Below are 18,998 nucleotides of genomic sequence, written 5' to 3' on the forward strand. Positions count from 1 at the left end.
ATTCAAACCAGTCACCTCTTTGATTAACATTAGCCACCTCATGCATTCTAACCAATTGTCTCTTTCATTCAGACCAGCCACCTCTTGGTTCAAATCCAAGAGGTTACCTGGGATTTTACTGTCAGGCAAGGGCACAAGTTGATCTCCTTTGACTTAAATATTCTGGACTCCAGTAGGCCAGCCACAGATGTCTGTTAACCCAAAGGGGGTCATTTTAGTATTTCATTCTTTTTTTTTTTTTTTCTTTTTTTTTATGCGAGGAAGAAGGAACCAAAGGCCATGAGCCCGCAGTAACAGTTCCCTCCAAGAGAAAAACAAAATATAATATAGAGCCAAATTCAAGATCCGATCATTTTGAGATGCCTGGACACACTGCGTTTGAAAGACTGGAGATCATAGGCAGCAGGAAATACAGACAGAGGGAGACAGTTCCAGACCTGACCTGTTGCATAAATGAAAGACTGGGAGTAACGGTTAACTCTTGCATTAGAGAGTTGGACAGAAAAAGGATGAGAGTTTGCTGCCAGACGGGTGCTACGCGCCCGTCGTAGAGGTGGAGGAATGCAAGCAGACAGTTCAGAGGAGCAGTGACCATTGAAGTAGCGATAGAAAAGAGATAAAGATGCAACAGTGCGGCGAAGAGACAGAGGTTGAAGGGAGTCAGTAAGAGGAGGAGAGTTAATGAGACGAAAAGCCTTTGACTCCACCCTATTGAGAAGAGCTGTATGTGGGGAGCCACCCCACACATGAGAGTTGTACTCCACACAGGGGCGGATAAAACCCCTGTATAGAGTCAACAATTGCGCAGGGGTAAAGAAAGAGCGGAGTCGGCTTAGCACACCCAATCTCTTGGAAGCAGATTTTACAAGAGATGTAATATGATCTTTCCAAGATAAGTCCCGAGTAAATGAAACCCCAAGCATGTTCAAGGATGATGCAGGATTAAGCTGAATATTATTAAACATTAGTGGGTATACCTGTGGAAGATTTTGTCGGGTTGAAAGGTGTAAGAACTGAGTCTTAGATGCATTAAAAACAACCATATTATTTTTACCCCAGTCAGAGATACGAGCCAAGTCAGACATTAGGTGTGCCATAGCCTCATCCCTTGTTTGTTGAAGTAACTGTTGAGATGGGCGTTGCGGGAACCGAATGGAAAGGTGAAGGGTGGAGTCATCAGCGTATGAGTGGATATGGTTAGATGTACAGCTTAGAAGATCATTGATGAATAAAAGGAAGAGAGTTGGTGATAGGACAGAGCCCTGAGGAACACCACTGTTGATAGATCTAGGAGAAGAACGATGGCCGTCTACAACAGCGGCTATAGAACGACCAGAAAGGAAGCTAGCGATGAAGGCACAGATAGAAGGATAGAAACCGTAGGAGGGCAGTTTGGAAATTAAAGGTTTATGCCAGACTCGATCGAAAGCCTTTGAGATGTCAAGTGCAATGGCAAAGCTTTCGCCAAAGTCCCGAAAGGAGGATGACCAGGAGTCTGAAAGGTAGGTGAGAAGATCGCCAGTGGAGCGTCCCTGACGGAACCCATACTGACGATCGGAAAGAAGGTTGTGATAGGAAAGATGCCTTAAAATTTTTCTATTAAGAATTGACTCGAAAACTTTTGAAATACAGGACGTTAAAGCAATTGGACGATAGTTGGAGGGTTGGGAGTGGTCACCCTTCTTTGGGACTGGCTGAATGAGAGCAAACTTCCAGCAAGAAGGAAAGGTACAAGTTGAGAGACAAAGACGAAAGAGTTTGCCTAGGCAGGGTGTAAGCACAGAAGCACAGTTCTTGAGAACAACAGGAGGGACCCCATCAGGCCCATATGCCTTGTTAGTACTGAGGCCAGTGATGGCAGAAAATACATCAACTGAAGAAATTTTAATGTCAGCCATGAGGAAGTCAGAGGGGGGAAGTGATGGAGGAACAGCACCGGAATCGTCTAAGGTAGAATTGGAGGAGAAAGTCTGTGCGAAGAGATCTGCTTTATCAGTAGAAGAAATAGCTACAGAACCATCAGAGTAGAAAAGAGGAGGGAAGGAAGATGAGGTAAAGTTGTTAGAAAGATTTTTGGCAAGATGCCAGAAGGAGCGGGAAGAATTCGAGTTGGAGAGTTGAGAGCATTTAGTATGGATGAAATTATTTTTAGTAGAGCGAAGAACAGACTTAGCACGATTCCGGGCAGAAACGTAAAGATGATGTGATTCAGGGGTGGGTTGGCTCCGGTACCTTTTGTAGGCCCTCTCCTTGTTGCGGACAGCATTAGAACAAGCGTGATTAAACCAAGGCTTTCTTGCGTTAGTCAAAGGATATGAGAAAGGAATGTATGCTTCCATGCCCGAGAGAATAACCTCCGTAATGCGCAAGGCACACTCAGATGGCTCACGGCCATGGAAGCAATAATCATTCCAGGGAAAATCAAAGAAGTACTGCCTGAGGGCCTCCCAGTCTGCGGCTCCAAAATGCCACAGACGACGTTTCCCTGGAGGGTCCACAGGCCGTACCGGAGTGATAGGACAGGTTAAGGTAATAAGGTTGTGATCGGAGGAGCCCAACGGAGAGAAAAGATTAACAGAGTAAGCAGAAGGATTAGTTGTGAGGAAGAGGTCAAGTATGTTGGAGCTCTCTCCAAGGCGGTCAGGGATACGGGTAGGGTGCTGTACAAGCTGCTCTAGGTCATTAAGGATAGAAAAGATGTAGGCTTGTTCACCAGGTGGATCCGTGAAAGGAGAGGAGAGCCAAAGGTGGTGGTGAACATTGAAATCTCCAAGAATGGAGATTTCAGAGAAAGGAGAAATGGATAGAATGTGTTCCATCGTAGAAGTAAGATAGTCGAAGAATTTTTGATAGTCAGTAGAATTAGGGGATAAGTAAACAGCACAGATATATTTAGTCAGAGAATGACAGGAAAGCCGAAGCCAGAGTGTGGAGAATTCAGAAGAATCAAGTTCAGGAACACGAGAGCAAGATAAGTCGTTGCGTATATATACACAACAGCCACCTTTGGCTTTGAAATGAGTATAGAGAAAGTAGGAGGATACAGAAAAGGGTTTGCTGTCAGTTGCCTCAGACAGCTGAGTCTCCGTTAGAAAAAGAAGGTGAGGTTTAGAGGAGGAGAGGTGGTGTTCGACAGAGCGAAAGTTAGAGGAAAGGCCACGAATGTTGCAGAAATGAAGAAGAAGAGAGTCAGACAGTGGTTCCAGGCACCTTGAGTCGTCATCGGGAGAGGGGCAGATGGTGGGGGCATTTATGGTCCCCCCCCCTGGGGACTCCGAGGCTTGATATAACGACGCCATTTTAGGTAAATTTTGAATAGGAAGTGTAGTGTGTTCTGTGAATGTAGTTTGGTGAAGATAGTTAGAGAAATTTGTACTGGAGAGCATGCTGGCCTACTCTCTGTGTAACTGAGACACTGAAAAAGTTCAGCAAAGGGGGATGGTCAGGAACTAGTCCTGAGGGCTGATGAAACGGGAGCTCCAGCACTCCCTGTCATCAGCTTTCCATCCACCTCGGGAGTACTGCCCTGCTCGACTGGTGCTACAGTCTACTCCACATTCTGGCTATGATAAGATGATTGATTTACATTAGTAAGAGCTCTCACGTTCATGGGGATAAGATTGATTTCCCACAGCTTCTTCATCATGAGGGGTCACTGCAGGTAGTGTAAAATTGTTTGGCACTTGTAAAAGTACAGTGGGAAAAATGGTGTCATACTGAAGTCATTAATTCTGGTTTGGATTTTTTTTTATTTTTTTTTATTTATTTTTTTTATTTTATATTCAAGGTTATTAGTGTCTCCTTGAGGCATTAATTAATTGTTTCAGTATGATAAAAATATTGTGCCTTATTCTGGCTTTGATAAAAAATTAAATTCAACATGGGGTGACCTCTTGTAACGATTGGGTTAGAAACAATCTCCAATAAGTCTTTAATTGCAATGTCATTCTTAGTTCAGTCTTCCCACATCATATGATATTTAACGTAGAAATGACTGTCTGTTGAAAGTCATCAGGTAGTTTACTGGATTGCTCTTCCAGTGGTAACACTAATAAGTTCCCATAGTCACAGTATTGTATTTATTATTTATTTATTTATTACCAGTGGTTAGTGGGGGTGCTCACCATCCACTCACTCGATGTGGTGCTGCTCGTGGTGGCTGCCTTTTCCTCTCTCCCTTCTTTCTTCCCTTCCTTCCTTCCTTCCTCTTATGTTGTCTTTCCTTCATTCTTTCCTCTTCCTTCTGTCTGTGGGTGACTCTATACTGAGTGACAAGCCTAATTGTTTCCTTTACATCAGGAAACCATTTACTGTACTATGCTGGGTGGTAAGCATTTAACCAAACTCTGGCGCCTGGAGGTTTAGTGAGTAATTAAGGTGCCTCAACTGGATTATGCTGTGTCGGTTCATATCCAAGGGATGGTTGGGTTTATTGCTCATGTAATGCCACTCAGGAATGAGTGAGGCTGGTCACTCACATCTTAAATGTTAGGACCTACTTGCTAAGCCCTGGGCTCCTATGTTCCTTATGGGGCAACACAGGTTTAGATGATGATTATTAATAGGAGCCCCTACAAACTGGCAAAAGATGTTACCAGTCACCAGGTAACTTAATGTAAAATGCAAAAATGGTCATCTTGAATTACCCTCTGTTATACAATTTCTGTGTTACTCTTCTGATACTAAAATATTTGCAGGGTGAAGTGCTTGAAAGGATGCAACAGAGAGGAAAGGTTGCTGGTTCCTTTGAGAGCAGTGATAAGAAGCAGGGAAGTGAGCATGGAAGTGAAGAAACTACTACATGACAATATTGTGATACCAATTCTAACGTACAGTAGTGAAGCTTGGACCTTGTTGGAGGGACAGAAGTCAAGAGTGAGAGCAGTGGAAATGAGTTATTTGAGAGGAGCATGTGGAGTTACATGGAGAGACAGACTGACAAATGAGGATGTGAAGAAGCATTGTGGTGTGGATGTGGATGTTATAGGAAGCATTAGGAGAAACACACTGAGGTGGTTTGTCCATGTGGAGAGGATGGAGAGAGAGAGACTGATGAGGAGAGTGTATGTGAGTGAGGTGGAAAGGGGGAGAGGGAGGGGGAGGCCAAGGATGAGATGGAGGGATGGAGTGGAGAGGTATATGAGAGAGGGGGGTGTGAGCTGAGAGCAGGGCAATGAAATGGTGGGGGACAGGGCGACATGGAGGCGATTTGTTTGTGGCCACCCCTTACGGGATTAAGGCATCTGGCAGTAGATAGGTAGGTAGATTTATCTATAGATAGATAGATTTACATACAATACTGGAGAAAAAATGGCTTATTTATAAAAATATATTAAAGATGGATGGTTGTCATTTGCATCTGTCTTAGTTTAGGGACAGTCTACATGTGATTATTAAAATGTTGCCTGAGTATTGATCAGTGTCATGTTGGATGTACATCTGTAAGGAAAAATGGTAAATGGATATAACAAAATTGTATCCTACATAAAAAATTAAGGAAATATGGTACTTAAACGATCGAGGATCATATGAACCCACTGAGCTCTGTCATATGGAGGGGCTTTCTCATGGGTAGCACCATGTAGTTTGTGTTCCTGCTGCCAGGGGCACAGGGCAGCGCTGATGATGTTTGTACACCAAGAGTGACTCGCATCAAGATAACATTGGTGTGAATCATGGATGAAAGCACTTTTGCAGATGTGGAAAAATGGACTGCAGCAGACTTGAGACATTTCCTCAGAGCAAGAGGAATACCATCCCTTTAAAAATTCTGTTCACTGATATCTGCCTTGTGCGATTTCAGCTGTACAGTTCATAAAACATTATTATTAAGTGTATAATGGATAGAATTATGTCAGGATTTGCCAAATGAAAGATTATAATCTTTGGAAACTTTATGAGAAGTTTTTTCAACAACTTAGATTCATAACACTTGGTAAAAAATGATGAATGAAAACACACACAGTAAGCTTTCATGGCTTTTAGTAATCTCTATGAAGAACTTTTCAGTGTATATCTCATATAGAGCATCATTAAATTATCCATTCATCCATCCATCATCCAATCCTATGTTGCCTCATGAGGAGCATAGGAGCCCGGGGCTAGGCAGGTTGGTTCTGACATTTAAGATGAGAGTGACTAACCTCACTCATCTTTGAGTGGCATTATATGAGCAATAAACTCCAACCACCCCTTGGATATAAACCTACACAGGCTCAATCTGATTGGAGCGCCTTAATTACCCACTAAACCACCAGGCGCCATAAATTGGTTATATGGTTACCACCCAACATAGTAAATGGTTTACTGGTGTACAAGAAACCATTTGGCTCGTCATTCAGTGCAGAGCCACCCATAGGCAGAAGGAAGAGGAAAGAAAGAAGGAAAGAAAGACAGAAGAGAGGGTATTAAAATAACTAAGATGAATACAATACTGGTATAATGATTTATGCATTAGTAATAATCCCAATAGGAATTTTTTTAAAAGAAAGTACACCAGCTCTGAGCGGGTAGTGACCACATGCTGTTTAGTGATCTGGCGAACACTGGCAGCTTTGAGGATTTTGTGGGGGCTCCTATTGTGGTAGGTGGGGGTGCCCATCATCCTCTCACTCAGTGTAGTTTTGCCTTATGGTCTCAGCACTGAGTGACAAGCCAAATGGTTTCCTGTACCCAGGAAACCCTTTAATACACAGGGTGGTAACCATATTCTGTAACTGGGATTTTTGGCTGGGTTAAGTGTCCCCCCAGATTCCCATATCTAAAATCACTAAGTCATGGCAGACGTTTCGGAGAGCCTTGGAGGGCCCAGTACCTGGTCTGGGGTCCCAGTCGAGCACTGCTAATGTATGAATGCTGGAGACCATTTACAGCACTGGACGACTACCACAAAAAAATTAGGTGAAATGAAGCCTACTATGGTACACCTGTTAGCTGGGTGGAGATTCAAATGTGGCATCCATCCAGGAACCTAACCTCTACATTTTTCCTTGCACTGAGTGACAAGCCTGTTGGTTTCCTGCAACCCAGGAGACCATTTACAACACAGGGTGATAACTATATAACCAAAAAATGGATTGAAATGCAGCCTACTATGGTACCCTTATAAAAGCTGGGTGGATGCAGATGTGGCATCCATCCAGGAACCAAATCTCCCCATTTTCCTGCACCTCTTAGCAGCAAGGCATTGTCAGCCACAAGGAATATCAGTTCACTGCATGGGACAATCCTGTAGGGGTAATTGCTTGCCTGCAGTTGATGGGTCTGCTCAGCCAGACAAACAGGGGCTGATCAACAACAATAACTCCATCCCTCAGCATATTGTTTCAGGTTACCTTCATTTAATAAATTGTTTCTGCAGCACATTCAGAAAAGAGATGCTTACTGTTATAACTAGATTAAAAATAAGGTACAGCCCATGTAATGTGTATCTCCACACATACTTTCACACATCCATATCCATCCTATGATAATTCTTTATTTCTAAAACTTCCCTTAAATGATGCACATGAATGTTTTCTTGCAGAACGTGTGCAAACGAGAGGGCTTGTCGTTACCACAAGAGCTGGCCAAGAGGATAGCAGAAAGATCTAATCGCAACCTACGTCGAGCACTGCTAATGTGTGAAGCTTGTAAAGTACACCAGTATGTAGAAAATGTTATGTACTTTACATTTTTATTGAAATGTATTCAAGAGCTTAAAACTGGAGATGCATTTAATTGACCATAGTGACATATGCTGTCAGTTCTATCATCCAGCCCTTTATTGCTCTATCATGACTGTAGAGACCCACATAAGCTACTAAGTCACAGCACTTAAGATGAGAGTGACCAGTCAGTTTTTCCCTGAGTGACATTATGTGAACAGTAAACTCTAACCATCCCTCAGATGTAAACCCCTAAGGAGCATATCTGGTTGGAGTATCGTGATGTGTTTAGGGAGGTTGAAATAATAGAGAACTTACAGTGCATTATCCCTGGGGATAGGGAAGAAAGCACACATTCTCTGTGTTTTCAAAGGCAAATAAAGGGGTGAGAGTAAAGGCCAGGAAATGTTACTTAGTTACTGACATAGAGATGTGGTAGCTCCACCATGCAACACTTGTTTTGCAAGCAGCCTCGCACCATGTGTGACCCAGGAGAGGGGGATTACATACTTGGAGCCTTATATGTATCCCTGATAAGATTAAAGAGCTGTGTTCTGGATCTCCTTATACCAAATGCATATTGGAGGTTAGGGTAAGAACTCACAGTACATTGTGGCATTCTTATCTCAGGAATGCTAATGGTAAAAACTCATATAATCCTTGCTGTTACTCATCGTCTAGTCCTTTATTGCCTCAGCAAGAGCATAGGTATCAGGGGCTAGACTGCTTAGTCCAGAGATTAATGGAAAGAATGACCAGTTGAGTGTCCTGAGCAGTAATATGTGAGCAGTAAACCTAAACCACCCTTCGGATATCATCCTGTACGGGCTATCTCAGACTGAAATTCCTTAAGTCATCAGACAATCAGGTGTCCATCTGGTTGTATGGTTACCCACTCGGTGTTGTAAATGGCTTCCTCTGCTGCAAGAAATCACTTGAGTCATCACTCAGTGTAGAGTGACCTGAGAGTAGCAGTACATCAAGAGATTGGAACACCTATCACTAAAATTTATTATTTGAAGAGAGCAGCCCACAAGTGTTCCCTTCGTGTCAGCAGGTGGGTTGGCAGAGGATTAATGCCCCTCCCTGTAAAACCACTGAATCAGAGACAAAGGGCCACTCCATAAGGCAGTGATTCTCAATCAGGGGTATATTTACCCCCTGGGGGTAAAAAATTACATGGCTGGGGGTAAATATTTCACATCTGAAAATGAATCAGCAGTGTTCTTGCTGATATTGCTTCTGGTATTTTTGTTTGATAGTGATTGTTTCTTCCTTTATTAAAGTTTATTTTGTGCAAAACCTTAATGTTATTATTATTATTATTTTTATTTTTATTTTTTGCCAGCTATGCATTTTTTGTAAGGGGCTAAAGGGGTAGTTGTCAAAATACATCAAGCCAAGAGGGTAAATGACAGAGAATCGCTGCTTTAAGGGATTTTGCCATCAGGCTATAGATAGATATAATTTAATTTGTATCTCTCCCTTTCATGGTCAAATTAGTGAGTATACCATAAATAATTTTCCTTTTCCCTGGACCCCAACCAAATAGGCAGATTTGCATGGCCATGTGGAATGTGAGAGGTGTGAATGTTGAGAGCAAGAGGGTGGAAGTGGTGAATGTGTTCAAGAGTGCGAGATATGCCGTGATGGCATTGTGTGAAACAAAGATGAAAGGGTGTGAAGTGGAGGAGTGGGAGGGCATAAAGTGTGTGAGGTCAAGCATGAATGGGCAAGGAAGATGCAAGGAAGGCATTGCTTTGTTGATGATTGAAGTGTACAGAGTGGAATGAGAGATTACAAATGTGTCAGCTAGAGATGTATATATGTCAAGTTCAAGTTTGAGAAGTTGGAAGTTGCTGTGATTGTAGTGTATGCATTGTGTGATGACTGGAGTGAGAGAACGAAAGACAGGTTTGGGATGAGGTGGATGAGTTAGTGGGAGAAATGCCCAGGAGATATAAAGTGTTTTTAATGTGTGATATGAATGGAAGGTAGGCACTGGTCCTGAGGATGACATAATGAGTTGTAATGGAATACCAGGAGAAAATGTTAATGGGAAGCAACTGAAGGATATGTGTTAGGAAAGGGGTTGTGCATTTGTAACTCGTATTTCAAACACAAAGATATACAGTAATCCCTATACTATCTGGACTCCCACTTTCCGGATGGGCCTGGACCTTTGGAACCCAAAAATGGCCAAAAAAAAAAAAAAATCCCCCCCAAATCCAATATTTTCTCCACCTGTAATTTGAAATTGCCACACGGCACCAAACCGCTGTTTACACCACTGCCCCTTCACCCCCTTCCTTCCTCCCCCCCTCCTCTGTCAGGGTTGCCATTTGGTATTTTTCGTTTCCAAATGTGGACCAATTTGGTAATGAAAAATTCGTTTGGTAATGAATCAGAATAATGCATTACCGAACGGATTTTTCACATGTATGAGGATACACAGGATGGAGGTGGTGGATTGTCTGCTGTGTCTGATTAATCTGCTAGCCTACATAGCGAGAAAGTAACCAACATGCTGTTAATTATTAGGAGAGTGATTACATTTATTTCCACTTGTATATATTAGTGAAGAATAAATGCTGATTTACGAATTTGGTAATGAAAAGTTAAATTTGGTAATGAAAATTGAGGAGTGTGGTAATGTGGGCGAGCTTCGATCTGGCAACCCTGCTACTCCCTAACCACCAGTTACTGCATATCTGTGATCACGAGTAGATGCTTATCACAATGGATGCCGCACATGCTAGTTTTTTGTGAATAAACTGCAATACCTCGCCACTAGACCACACGGGAATTTACAGTGTTGTGCAGTGTTAAGAAATTAGAATTTAGAGTGCAAAGGATTAGCTGTGGAGTGCAAACTGGCGGTTGAAACTGGCGTGGTGCAATTAACAATGTTTAGTGTTAAACAATTATAACAAAGTGCAAAGAATTACTGTAAGTGCAGCACAACACTGGATTACTGCATGTGCTTCAAGAGCATTTTCACCACTGCCAAAGTCTTAGAGATGGCATCCACAGACGTGCTGTAAGTACCCTGGCTGAGGTACAGTCACTTCTAATTCCTCATTCTTTGGGTCCTTTTCATTTATTTCATGCATTATGTCCATTATTGGTGTGAATAGGGTTGAAGTGAAGTGGATCTGGACAGCCAGTGGAATGCATATAGGGATTCCTTAGGAATGCTAAAGCAGTGTGTGGTGTTGCAGGGTAACAAAAAGAAGAAAGTTACGGCATGGTGGAATGAAGAGGTTAAGAGAGCAATGGAGGAAAAGAGGAAGAAGTAGCTAGAGCGGTTACAGGATAGGGGTTTAGTTGAAATAAAAACTGAATACATTGAGAGCAAGAAGCATGTATAGAGACAATTGAAGAGGGAAAAAAAGGAGGTAAATGATGATCTAGGAAGAAAATGCAAATTACTCTGAAATTAGGTAGTTATTCTGGAAAGAGGTGCGGAAATGTAGAAGTGACAGCGGAAAAAAATGTGAAAGGGTGAAGGACGTAAGTGGTAGATTATTAACTCATGGGAATGAAGTAAGGACCAGATGGAGAGAATATTTTGAGATGCTGATGAATGGGAATAGTGAGAGCAGAGCCACTGTCAACATGATTGTTTTCGGGTGTGTGCTGAGAAGGAATGCAGTGCCAGGAAACGTGACACTCACACAGGTGAAGAACGCTGTGAAGCGGCTGAAAAATGGGAGAGCAGCAGGTGTTGAGGTGTATGCAGAGATGATTAAGTGCAGTGAGGAGAGCGGAATGAAGTGCTTGTTAGAGATATGTAAAAGGCATAGATGCATGTAACTGTGCCAGCAGAGTGGAAAAAGCCTGTGATTGTACCCCTGTACAAAAGTAAAGGTGAGTGAAGTGCGTGCAAGAATTATCATGGCATAAGTTTATTGAGTAGGGTAGAGAAGGTATAGGGAAGAATTATTATGGAGAAAGTAAGAGAGATATTAGAAGTCCATGTGAGTGATGAACAGGGTGGCTTTAGGAGTGGCAGAGGATGCGTGGATCAAATAGTTGCGGTAAGACAGATAGTGAAGAAGGCTTGTGAGAAGGACTATAAGATGTTTATGGTATTAATGGATCTGGAAAAAGCATATGACAAAGTAGACAGAGGAGGATTGTGGAAGGTTTCGTGGAAGGTAAGCTGCTAGGTGCCATCAAGAGTTTTTGTAATGGTAGTGAAGCATGTGCAAGGGCAAATAGGAATCTAAGTGAATGGTTCATGATCGGTGTGGGCGCTTGACAAGGTTGTGTGATGAGATGATGAGAGAAGTAAAAACATGAGTAATGGAGAGAGGGATGGTGTTGGTAATGAGTGGTGATGGATGGAATATCTTGTATGCTGATAATGCATTTTATTTGCAAATACAAGACAAGAACTTGGTAAACTAGTGCAGAGCTTTGTTGATGTCTGTGAGCGTTGTACCTTGAGAGTAACTGTAGGAAAGAGTAAAGTGATGCTTATTGAGGGAGACGGTGACTCCTAGTGTGTGTTACAGTGAATGAAGAGAGACTGGAATTGGTGAAAGGGTTCAAATAGCTGGATACATTAAAAGAGAGGAAAATGCGTAAAAGAAGTGGAAAGTAGAGTGACACAAGGAAGAAAAGTAGCTGGTTCTATGAAGGCCATGATAAGAAAGAGAGGCTTGAGTGTTGCAGCTGCATGAGGCTTACATGAAAGAGTGCTAGTGCCAACTTTAACATATGGATGAGACTGGTTTGGCATGAAAATGAAAAGTCAAGAGTGAGATCAGTGGAAATGGGACTGCTGAGGAATGTATGTGAAGTACAGAGAGTGGATAGGATGCGAAATAATGTGATTTCTGAAAGATCTGGAGTGAGGGATTCTGTGGACACCAGAATCATAGAGTGTACAGGGATGGTATGGTTACGCGGAAAGAATGGATAACAACGGAGTTGTGAAAAAGGTATAGCTGATCAAATTTGAAGGAGGGAGGAGGCAAGGTAGGGCAAGGAGAAGGTGGAGGAATATGGTGGATGAGTGTGTGGGAAAGAGAGGTTTGGAAATTGTTGAAGCTAGGGGACTGACGATCTCAAGCTGGCTGGATGAATGTTGTGAGAAGACGTGCATGATCAGGGATTTGGCACCCTTTTTTAACATGACAGTGTCCTGATTGAGTCTGTTGGATGCATTTATGTGAAACTACAGAATGTGATGAATGTTTTTGGCATATCAGATAGAGCCAGGATTCCGTGGGCTTGAATGATGAGTGAATGGAAGCTTGACCCATTGGATTGGGCATACTTGGGCTGTCTGGACGTTGCTACTCCTCACCCTGCCTTAGGATGGGAAAGGAGGTCCAGATGATGATGATTTATCTATCTATCTATCTATCTATAGCTCGACGCCCTAATCCCGCAAAGGGTGGCCACAGACAAAACGCCTCCAAGTCGCTCTGTCACCCACCATTTGACTACCCTTCCCCCAACTCACCCCCCCCTCCCTCGTATACCTCTCAACCTCCATCCCTTCACCTCATCCTCGGTCTACCCCTCCCTCGTATACCTCTCAACCTCCATCCCTTCACCTCATCCTCGGTCTACCCCTCCCTCTCCCTCCCTCCACCTCACCTACATACACCCTCTTAGTCAGTCTTTCATTCTCCATTCTCTTCACATGTCCAAACCACCTCAGTGTTTTTCTCCTAATCTTCTCAACCACATCCACATCCACCCCACAACATTCCTTCACTTCTTCATTCATCAACCTGTCCCTCCATGTCACTCCACATGCTTCTCTCAAGTGACTTATTTCCACTGCTCTCACTCTTGACTTGTTCCCCTCTTGCAAGGTCTCCACGCCTCGCTTCCATACGTCAGGGTAGGGATCACAATACTATCATGCAGTGACTTCTTAACTTCCATACTCACCTCCCTATTTCTCATCACTGCTTTCAGTGAACCAACAGCCTTCCTTCCCTGCTGTACCCTTTCACGCACTTCATCCCCCAAAGCTCCATCCTTACTCATCACACTACCCAAGTACATGAATGCACTCACATTCTCCATATCCTCACCATCCAACCTCACTGTACATTCTGTGACTTCATTCCACTCAAACACTGTAACTTTACTTTTGTTTACGTTAACTTTCAGCTTCCTCCTCCTACACACTGTCCCAAACTCATTCACCAAACCTTGCAACTCCCATTCATCTTCACTCAACAATACTGTATCATCAGCAAACAGCAACACTGGAATCTTCCAAATCTCACCCTCATTCATTAGAGCCACCCCCACATTCACTGCCCTACCTTTCACCTCCTTCACAACCCCATCCATGTATATATTAAACAGCCATGGAGACATCACACAACCTTGTTTCAGTCCCACATTGAGATCAAAGAACTCACTCAGCTCACCATCCACTCGCACCGTAGCCCTAGCTCCTTCGTACATACTCTTCACAGCATTCAACAATTTTCCCTCCACCCCATATATTCTTAATACCTTCCACATACCTTACCTATCTATTCTGTCATAAGCTTTCTCCAAGTCCATGAAGGCAGCATACACTTTCTTTCCCCCCTCTAGATACTTCTCCACTAAACGCATTAGAACAAATATCTGATTTACACACCCTTTTCCCTTCCTAAATTCCCCTTGTTCTTTTCCAGCTAGCTCCTCTGTCATATGCTTAACCCTATCAATGAGTATTCTACCTTATATTTTACCAGTCACACTAAGAAGGCAAATACCCCTATAGTTACCACATACTTCTCTCTCCCCTTTTCCTTTGTATAAAGGAACAATTATACCTGATGTCCAGTCCTCTGGAACCCTTCCCTCTTCCAAAGCTAATCTACACAACATCCATATCCACTCCACAACAATCTCACCCCCATACCTCGGCATTTCACCACACACTCCATCAATTCGTGGGGCCTTTCCCATCTTGATCTTCTTCATTGCTTCCACTACTTCCACCCTACTGATCTCTGCCTCCCTCCTCTCATCTCTTCTTCTCCCAGCCATTCCCCAACCACTTATACTCGCATTGCTCTCACTCTCAACATTCAACAAATCCTCAAAGTGCTCCTTCCATCTCCTCAATTTCTCTCTCTTCACCAACAGTCTATTATTCCTATCTTTCACTCCCCTACTATATCCCCATTCACACTGCCTTACTTTCTTTACCTCCTTCCAAAACAATTTCTTACTCTCCCTTCTTTTCACACTCAGATTCCTCCCAAACTCTTCATCCACTTTCTTCTTACTGTCCTTCACCAGTCTCTTCACCTCCCTTCTCCTTCTCACATATACTTCCCTCTTCTCTCTCTCATCTTCTCCCCTACCTCTGCTTGCTAACCATTCACTATATGTCTTCTTTTGTTCCACAGCTCGTTTCACCTCATCATTCCACCATGCTGTCCCTTGCACACCCTTGCATCTCCTCCTCACTCCACAAACCACCTCACACGCTGCGCCTAGCTCTTCTGTGAATATCTTACATAGGTCTTTCACCCCTTCCATCTGCTCTAGCTCATACCTTCCCAATCTTTCTTCCATTATACTCTTATACTCTGCCATTTTCTCACTATCTTGCAAATTCTCCACTCTTCTCACAGGAGCTGTTTCGTCCTGTCTTCCCCTTCGTCTCCTTAACCATTTTCTTTGCAGCTTTATCTTGGCCATCACTAAGTGATGGTCCGAGACTCCATTCCCCCACCCTCTCCACACTCTTGCATCCAACACTTGTCTTCTCATTCGCTCATCCACACACACGTAGTCTATCATTGCCTTTCGTTCAACAAGTTCACCATCCATCCTCCTCATTACTCTTCATGTATACCGGTGGATCATCTTATGCCGAAAGTATGTGTTGGCTATTGTCAACCCCTTACCAGCACAGATGTCCACCAAAGCACTACCATTCCCATCTGCTTCAGCAGGCACACCCCACTGACCAACCAGTCCATCCACTTGTACAATCCCAACTTTGCCATTCATGTCTCCAATTAAAAGCACTCTCTCGCTCCTCTCAGATTTGTCCATACATGCTTCTACTCTCGCCCAAAATTCATCTTTCACTCTTGCCACTCAGTCCTCTGTTGGAGCATAGTATTAAGGCACTCCAGTCAGATTGAGCCAGTGCAGGTTTATATCCAAGGGGTGGTTGGGGTTTATTGCTCATGCATTGCCACTTTGGGATGTGTGAGGCTGGTCACATTCATCTTAAATCTCAGGACCAACTTGCCTAGCCTTAGGCTCTTATGCTCCTCACGGGGCAACATAGGATTAGATTATGAGTGAGAAGATGATGAGATTATTATTATTATTATTATTATTATTTATGATCATGTACTGACTGCAGTACAGCTCACTGTTTTATTAAGGAATCACAGGTTGACTAAAAATACTATACTGACATCTCCCAATGACAGCACATGAATGCTATTGCATATGCCATATGTACACATTTGTTCATTACTAAAGAGGAAACTTTTGAAGGTACCAAAATGGAAATTATTGTGCCATTCACCTAGTGAACAAGTTTTATATAAATATTTATAGTACAATAGTATCAACTGTGCACTGCAGGGAACGTCACAGTTTTGGTGATCTGAGGTTCAACTTTAACTAGTTATCATTGGTATCATACTGCTGCTTGAAGTGGAAAGTCATAGTCAGTACAGTGTATGCTTCTGGCCAGTGACTGTGGAGTTGTAAGCACAATATAAATATGTATTTATCAGTCTATCTTCAGATAGAAAGATGTGATGTCAGAATAACTTTACCATGAATCATGAGGAGATTAAGCTAATTTAGGGACCAGTTTATCAATATTGAATCATGAGATTAAATGAAAACAGGGAACAGTTTATTAATGATGAAACGTGAGGGGGATTAAGTGGAAACAGGGACCAGCTCCTTACTAATTTTAACTGCAGGCAAAAAGTAATCCATGCATCACTTAAAACTTTATTGCCCCATCAAAAGTGTAGGAAGCTGTGGCTACTTAGTCCAGACAAAGTCCTTCCTGACCTGATTATGTTAGCAAAAAACAAAAGCCCCTTGGATTTAGGCCTATAATCCCCTATGGTCTACCTCTGGTTGAAGCAACACAACACACAAAATCAGTGGGTGTCTGTTTGTATGCTGTATGGTTTCCACCTGATATATTAAGTGGTTTCTTGGATTACAAGAAACAAATTGGTTTGTCGCTCGGTGTACAACCACCTATAAGCATCAGGGGAGTGGATGACGAGTGCTCCTACCTGCTGCACATAAAATGTAGTACAAGTCAAAAATTTGGATTATCAGTATTAACCCATCATGTCTGGGGGTTGTTTTCACCACCCAAACCACCAGCAGGTGTTTTCCTTAAAATCACCATTATTTAAACCATAATTTCTCAGCTAAACCTACTGTATAATATAAAATTATAGTATAATTTACTATTATAATATGATGCAACAATCAAAATAATAATTCATCATCATTCATTCATTGCCAGACGCCATGTATCCCAGACGGGGTGGCCAATGGCTTAGAGTTAATTGTTTTACAGGGAGGGGCACTAATCCTCCACCAACCCCACTTGACACGTAGGGATGCCAACAGCATCTGGTGTTCTCAGGCGGTCACCCATCCAAGTACTAACCAGACCCAACGTTGCTTACAATAACAATAATACTACAAAACAGTAGATCATGTATACATGCCACCCGGATGTCCCCAGGTCGTCATGTATACATGCCGCCTGGACAGCAGGGGTTAAACTAATTTTTCAGGGAATTTCAGTGAACCTATCTTTTATATCCTAAATTTTGTTCTTCACTTCTGATTACTGAATGGATGTTCCTGTAGATACTGAGAGGGTTAGTGGAAAAATTCAGAAACTGATGGCTGTTACTTATGTAGTAGTAGTAGCAGTAGTACAGCACTTTTAGTTGTAGGAGCAACAACAACCCTGGTCTATGGCCATGCAGACCCATCAACAACAGACAAACAGTCGCCCTTGCAGGCATGTCCCATACAGGAAACTAATGTTCCCTTGCAGTGGACAGTGCCTTGCCACAACAAGGTGTGGGGATGAGTGTGGAGGTTTGGTTCCTGGAAAGACACCACTTTTGGATCTCTTCACCTGGTTAACAGAGGCACCATAGTAGGCTGCCCATCACTCTGTTATTTAGTTATAGGGGTTGTCACCCAGTGTTGTAAATAGTTTCCCGAGTTGCAGGAAACCACTGGGCACGTCTCTCATTGTAGAGTCACCTAAGGAAGAAGTAGGCAGCACCGTATCAAGTGAATGGATGATGGTTGCCACCAGTTACCACTGCTACTAGAGTAAATGTATAATTTTAGCTGTTGCTCTTGCTCTACGCTGATCTGTCTGCCTGAGCAGACCCATTGGCTACAAGCAAGCAGCCACCTTCCTGTGGCAGACAGCACCTAACCAAGGTTGGCACAGGGTACATCCACATGACAAGGTGCAGGAAAGAAGGAAGAGGCATAACCCCAAGAGGATGAGTTGCTTATAGGAGATACTGTATGTATGAATAGTAGTCTCATTCCAACCTTCAGCTACTATACTTGGTTGGTGTGGTTGAATTTCCTGCCTGTGAGTGTTGTGCAAATCCAGCTAGTAGGCCTTGGCCCCACATCACTTCCATGGCAATACCTCCCAGGACTATGGTAACCACCCACCTACTACCTTTCGGTGAACTAATGTGTGTTACGCGTTGCTGAAGGGTGACCCGGGACTATGCAGGGTAGGGGCATCCATCTTCTCCGAGCCGGGCACATGCTCCAGCCGCATACCCCGTGTGTCATATAATTATTGTTTTTTCCATCTGCTGCCAGACACCCAATCCCTGTGAATGTTTAGGGTAGCAGTGACAATTCTGAAGGTAACTAACAGGTATACTGGGATTAATTTTATCTTTACAGATATCCATTCAGTGTACAGCAAGACTTAATCATGCCTGACTGGGAGGTGTACTTGCAAGACACTGCTGGGAAGGTAGTTGAAGAACAAAGTCCAAAACGTCTACTGGAAGTGAGGGAGAGGATATATGAACTGCTGACACACTGTATTCCCCCAGAAGTTATATTTAAGGTAATGATGAATATGTTACAGTCTGCATTAATGACAGTGTGAGGTGTGGATGTGAGACATTTGAAGTACTTCACCCTTCTCTTCTCATAACCATCGTCAGTCCTCTTCCCATAGCTAACTTGTTTTGACCTCATATACTGTACTAGATATTGCAGAAACAAGGGCTTATCACACAGATGTTGAATCTCTCACTCAGACATCCATCTTCTGTTACACTTGCTGTAGTACCACCACAAAACTTTTAACAG

The 18,998-nt window shown here is 42.9% G+C and overlaps 1 protein-coding gene across 1 annotated transcript in view; it reads left to right on the plus strand.

Annotated features, from left to right (window-relative positions):
• RfC38 (replication factor C subunit RfC38) overlaps positions 1–18,998 on the plus strand; it is a 59,750-nt gene that overhangs the window by 36,517 nt on the left and 4,235 nt on the right. The window contains exons 5-6 of the mRNA XM_080283458.1: positions 7,526–7,644; positions 18,582–18,750. Coding sequence (XP_080139584.1) covers positions 7,526–7,644; positions 18,582–18,750 — 288 coding nt within the window. The remainder of the gene's footprint in view (positions 1–7,525; positions 7,645–18,581; positions 18,751–18,998) is intronic.

The sequence above is a fragment of the Coenobita brevimanus genome, chromosome 97 (genome assembly GCF_032717465.1).
Source record: "Coenobita brevimanus isolate Jiangsu-jjx chromosome 97, ASM3271746v2, whole genome shotgun sequence".
In the NCBI taxonomy this organism is placed as follows: domain Eukaryota; kingdom Metazoa; phylum Arthropoda; class Malacostraca; order Decapoda; family Coenobitidae; genus Coenobita; species Coenobita brevimanus.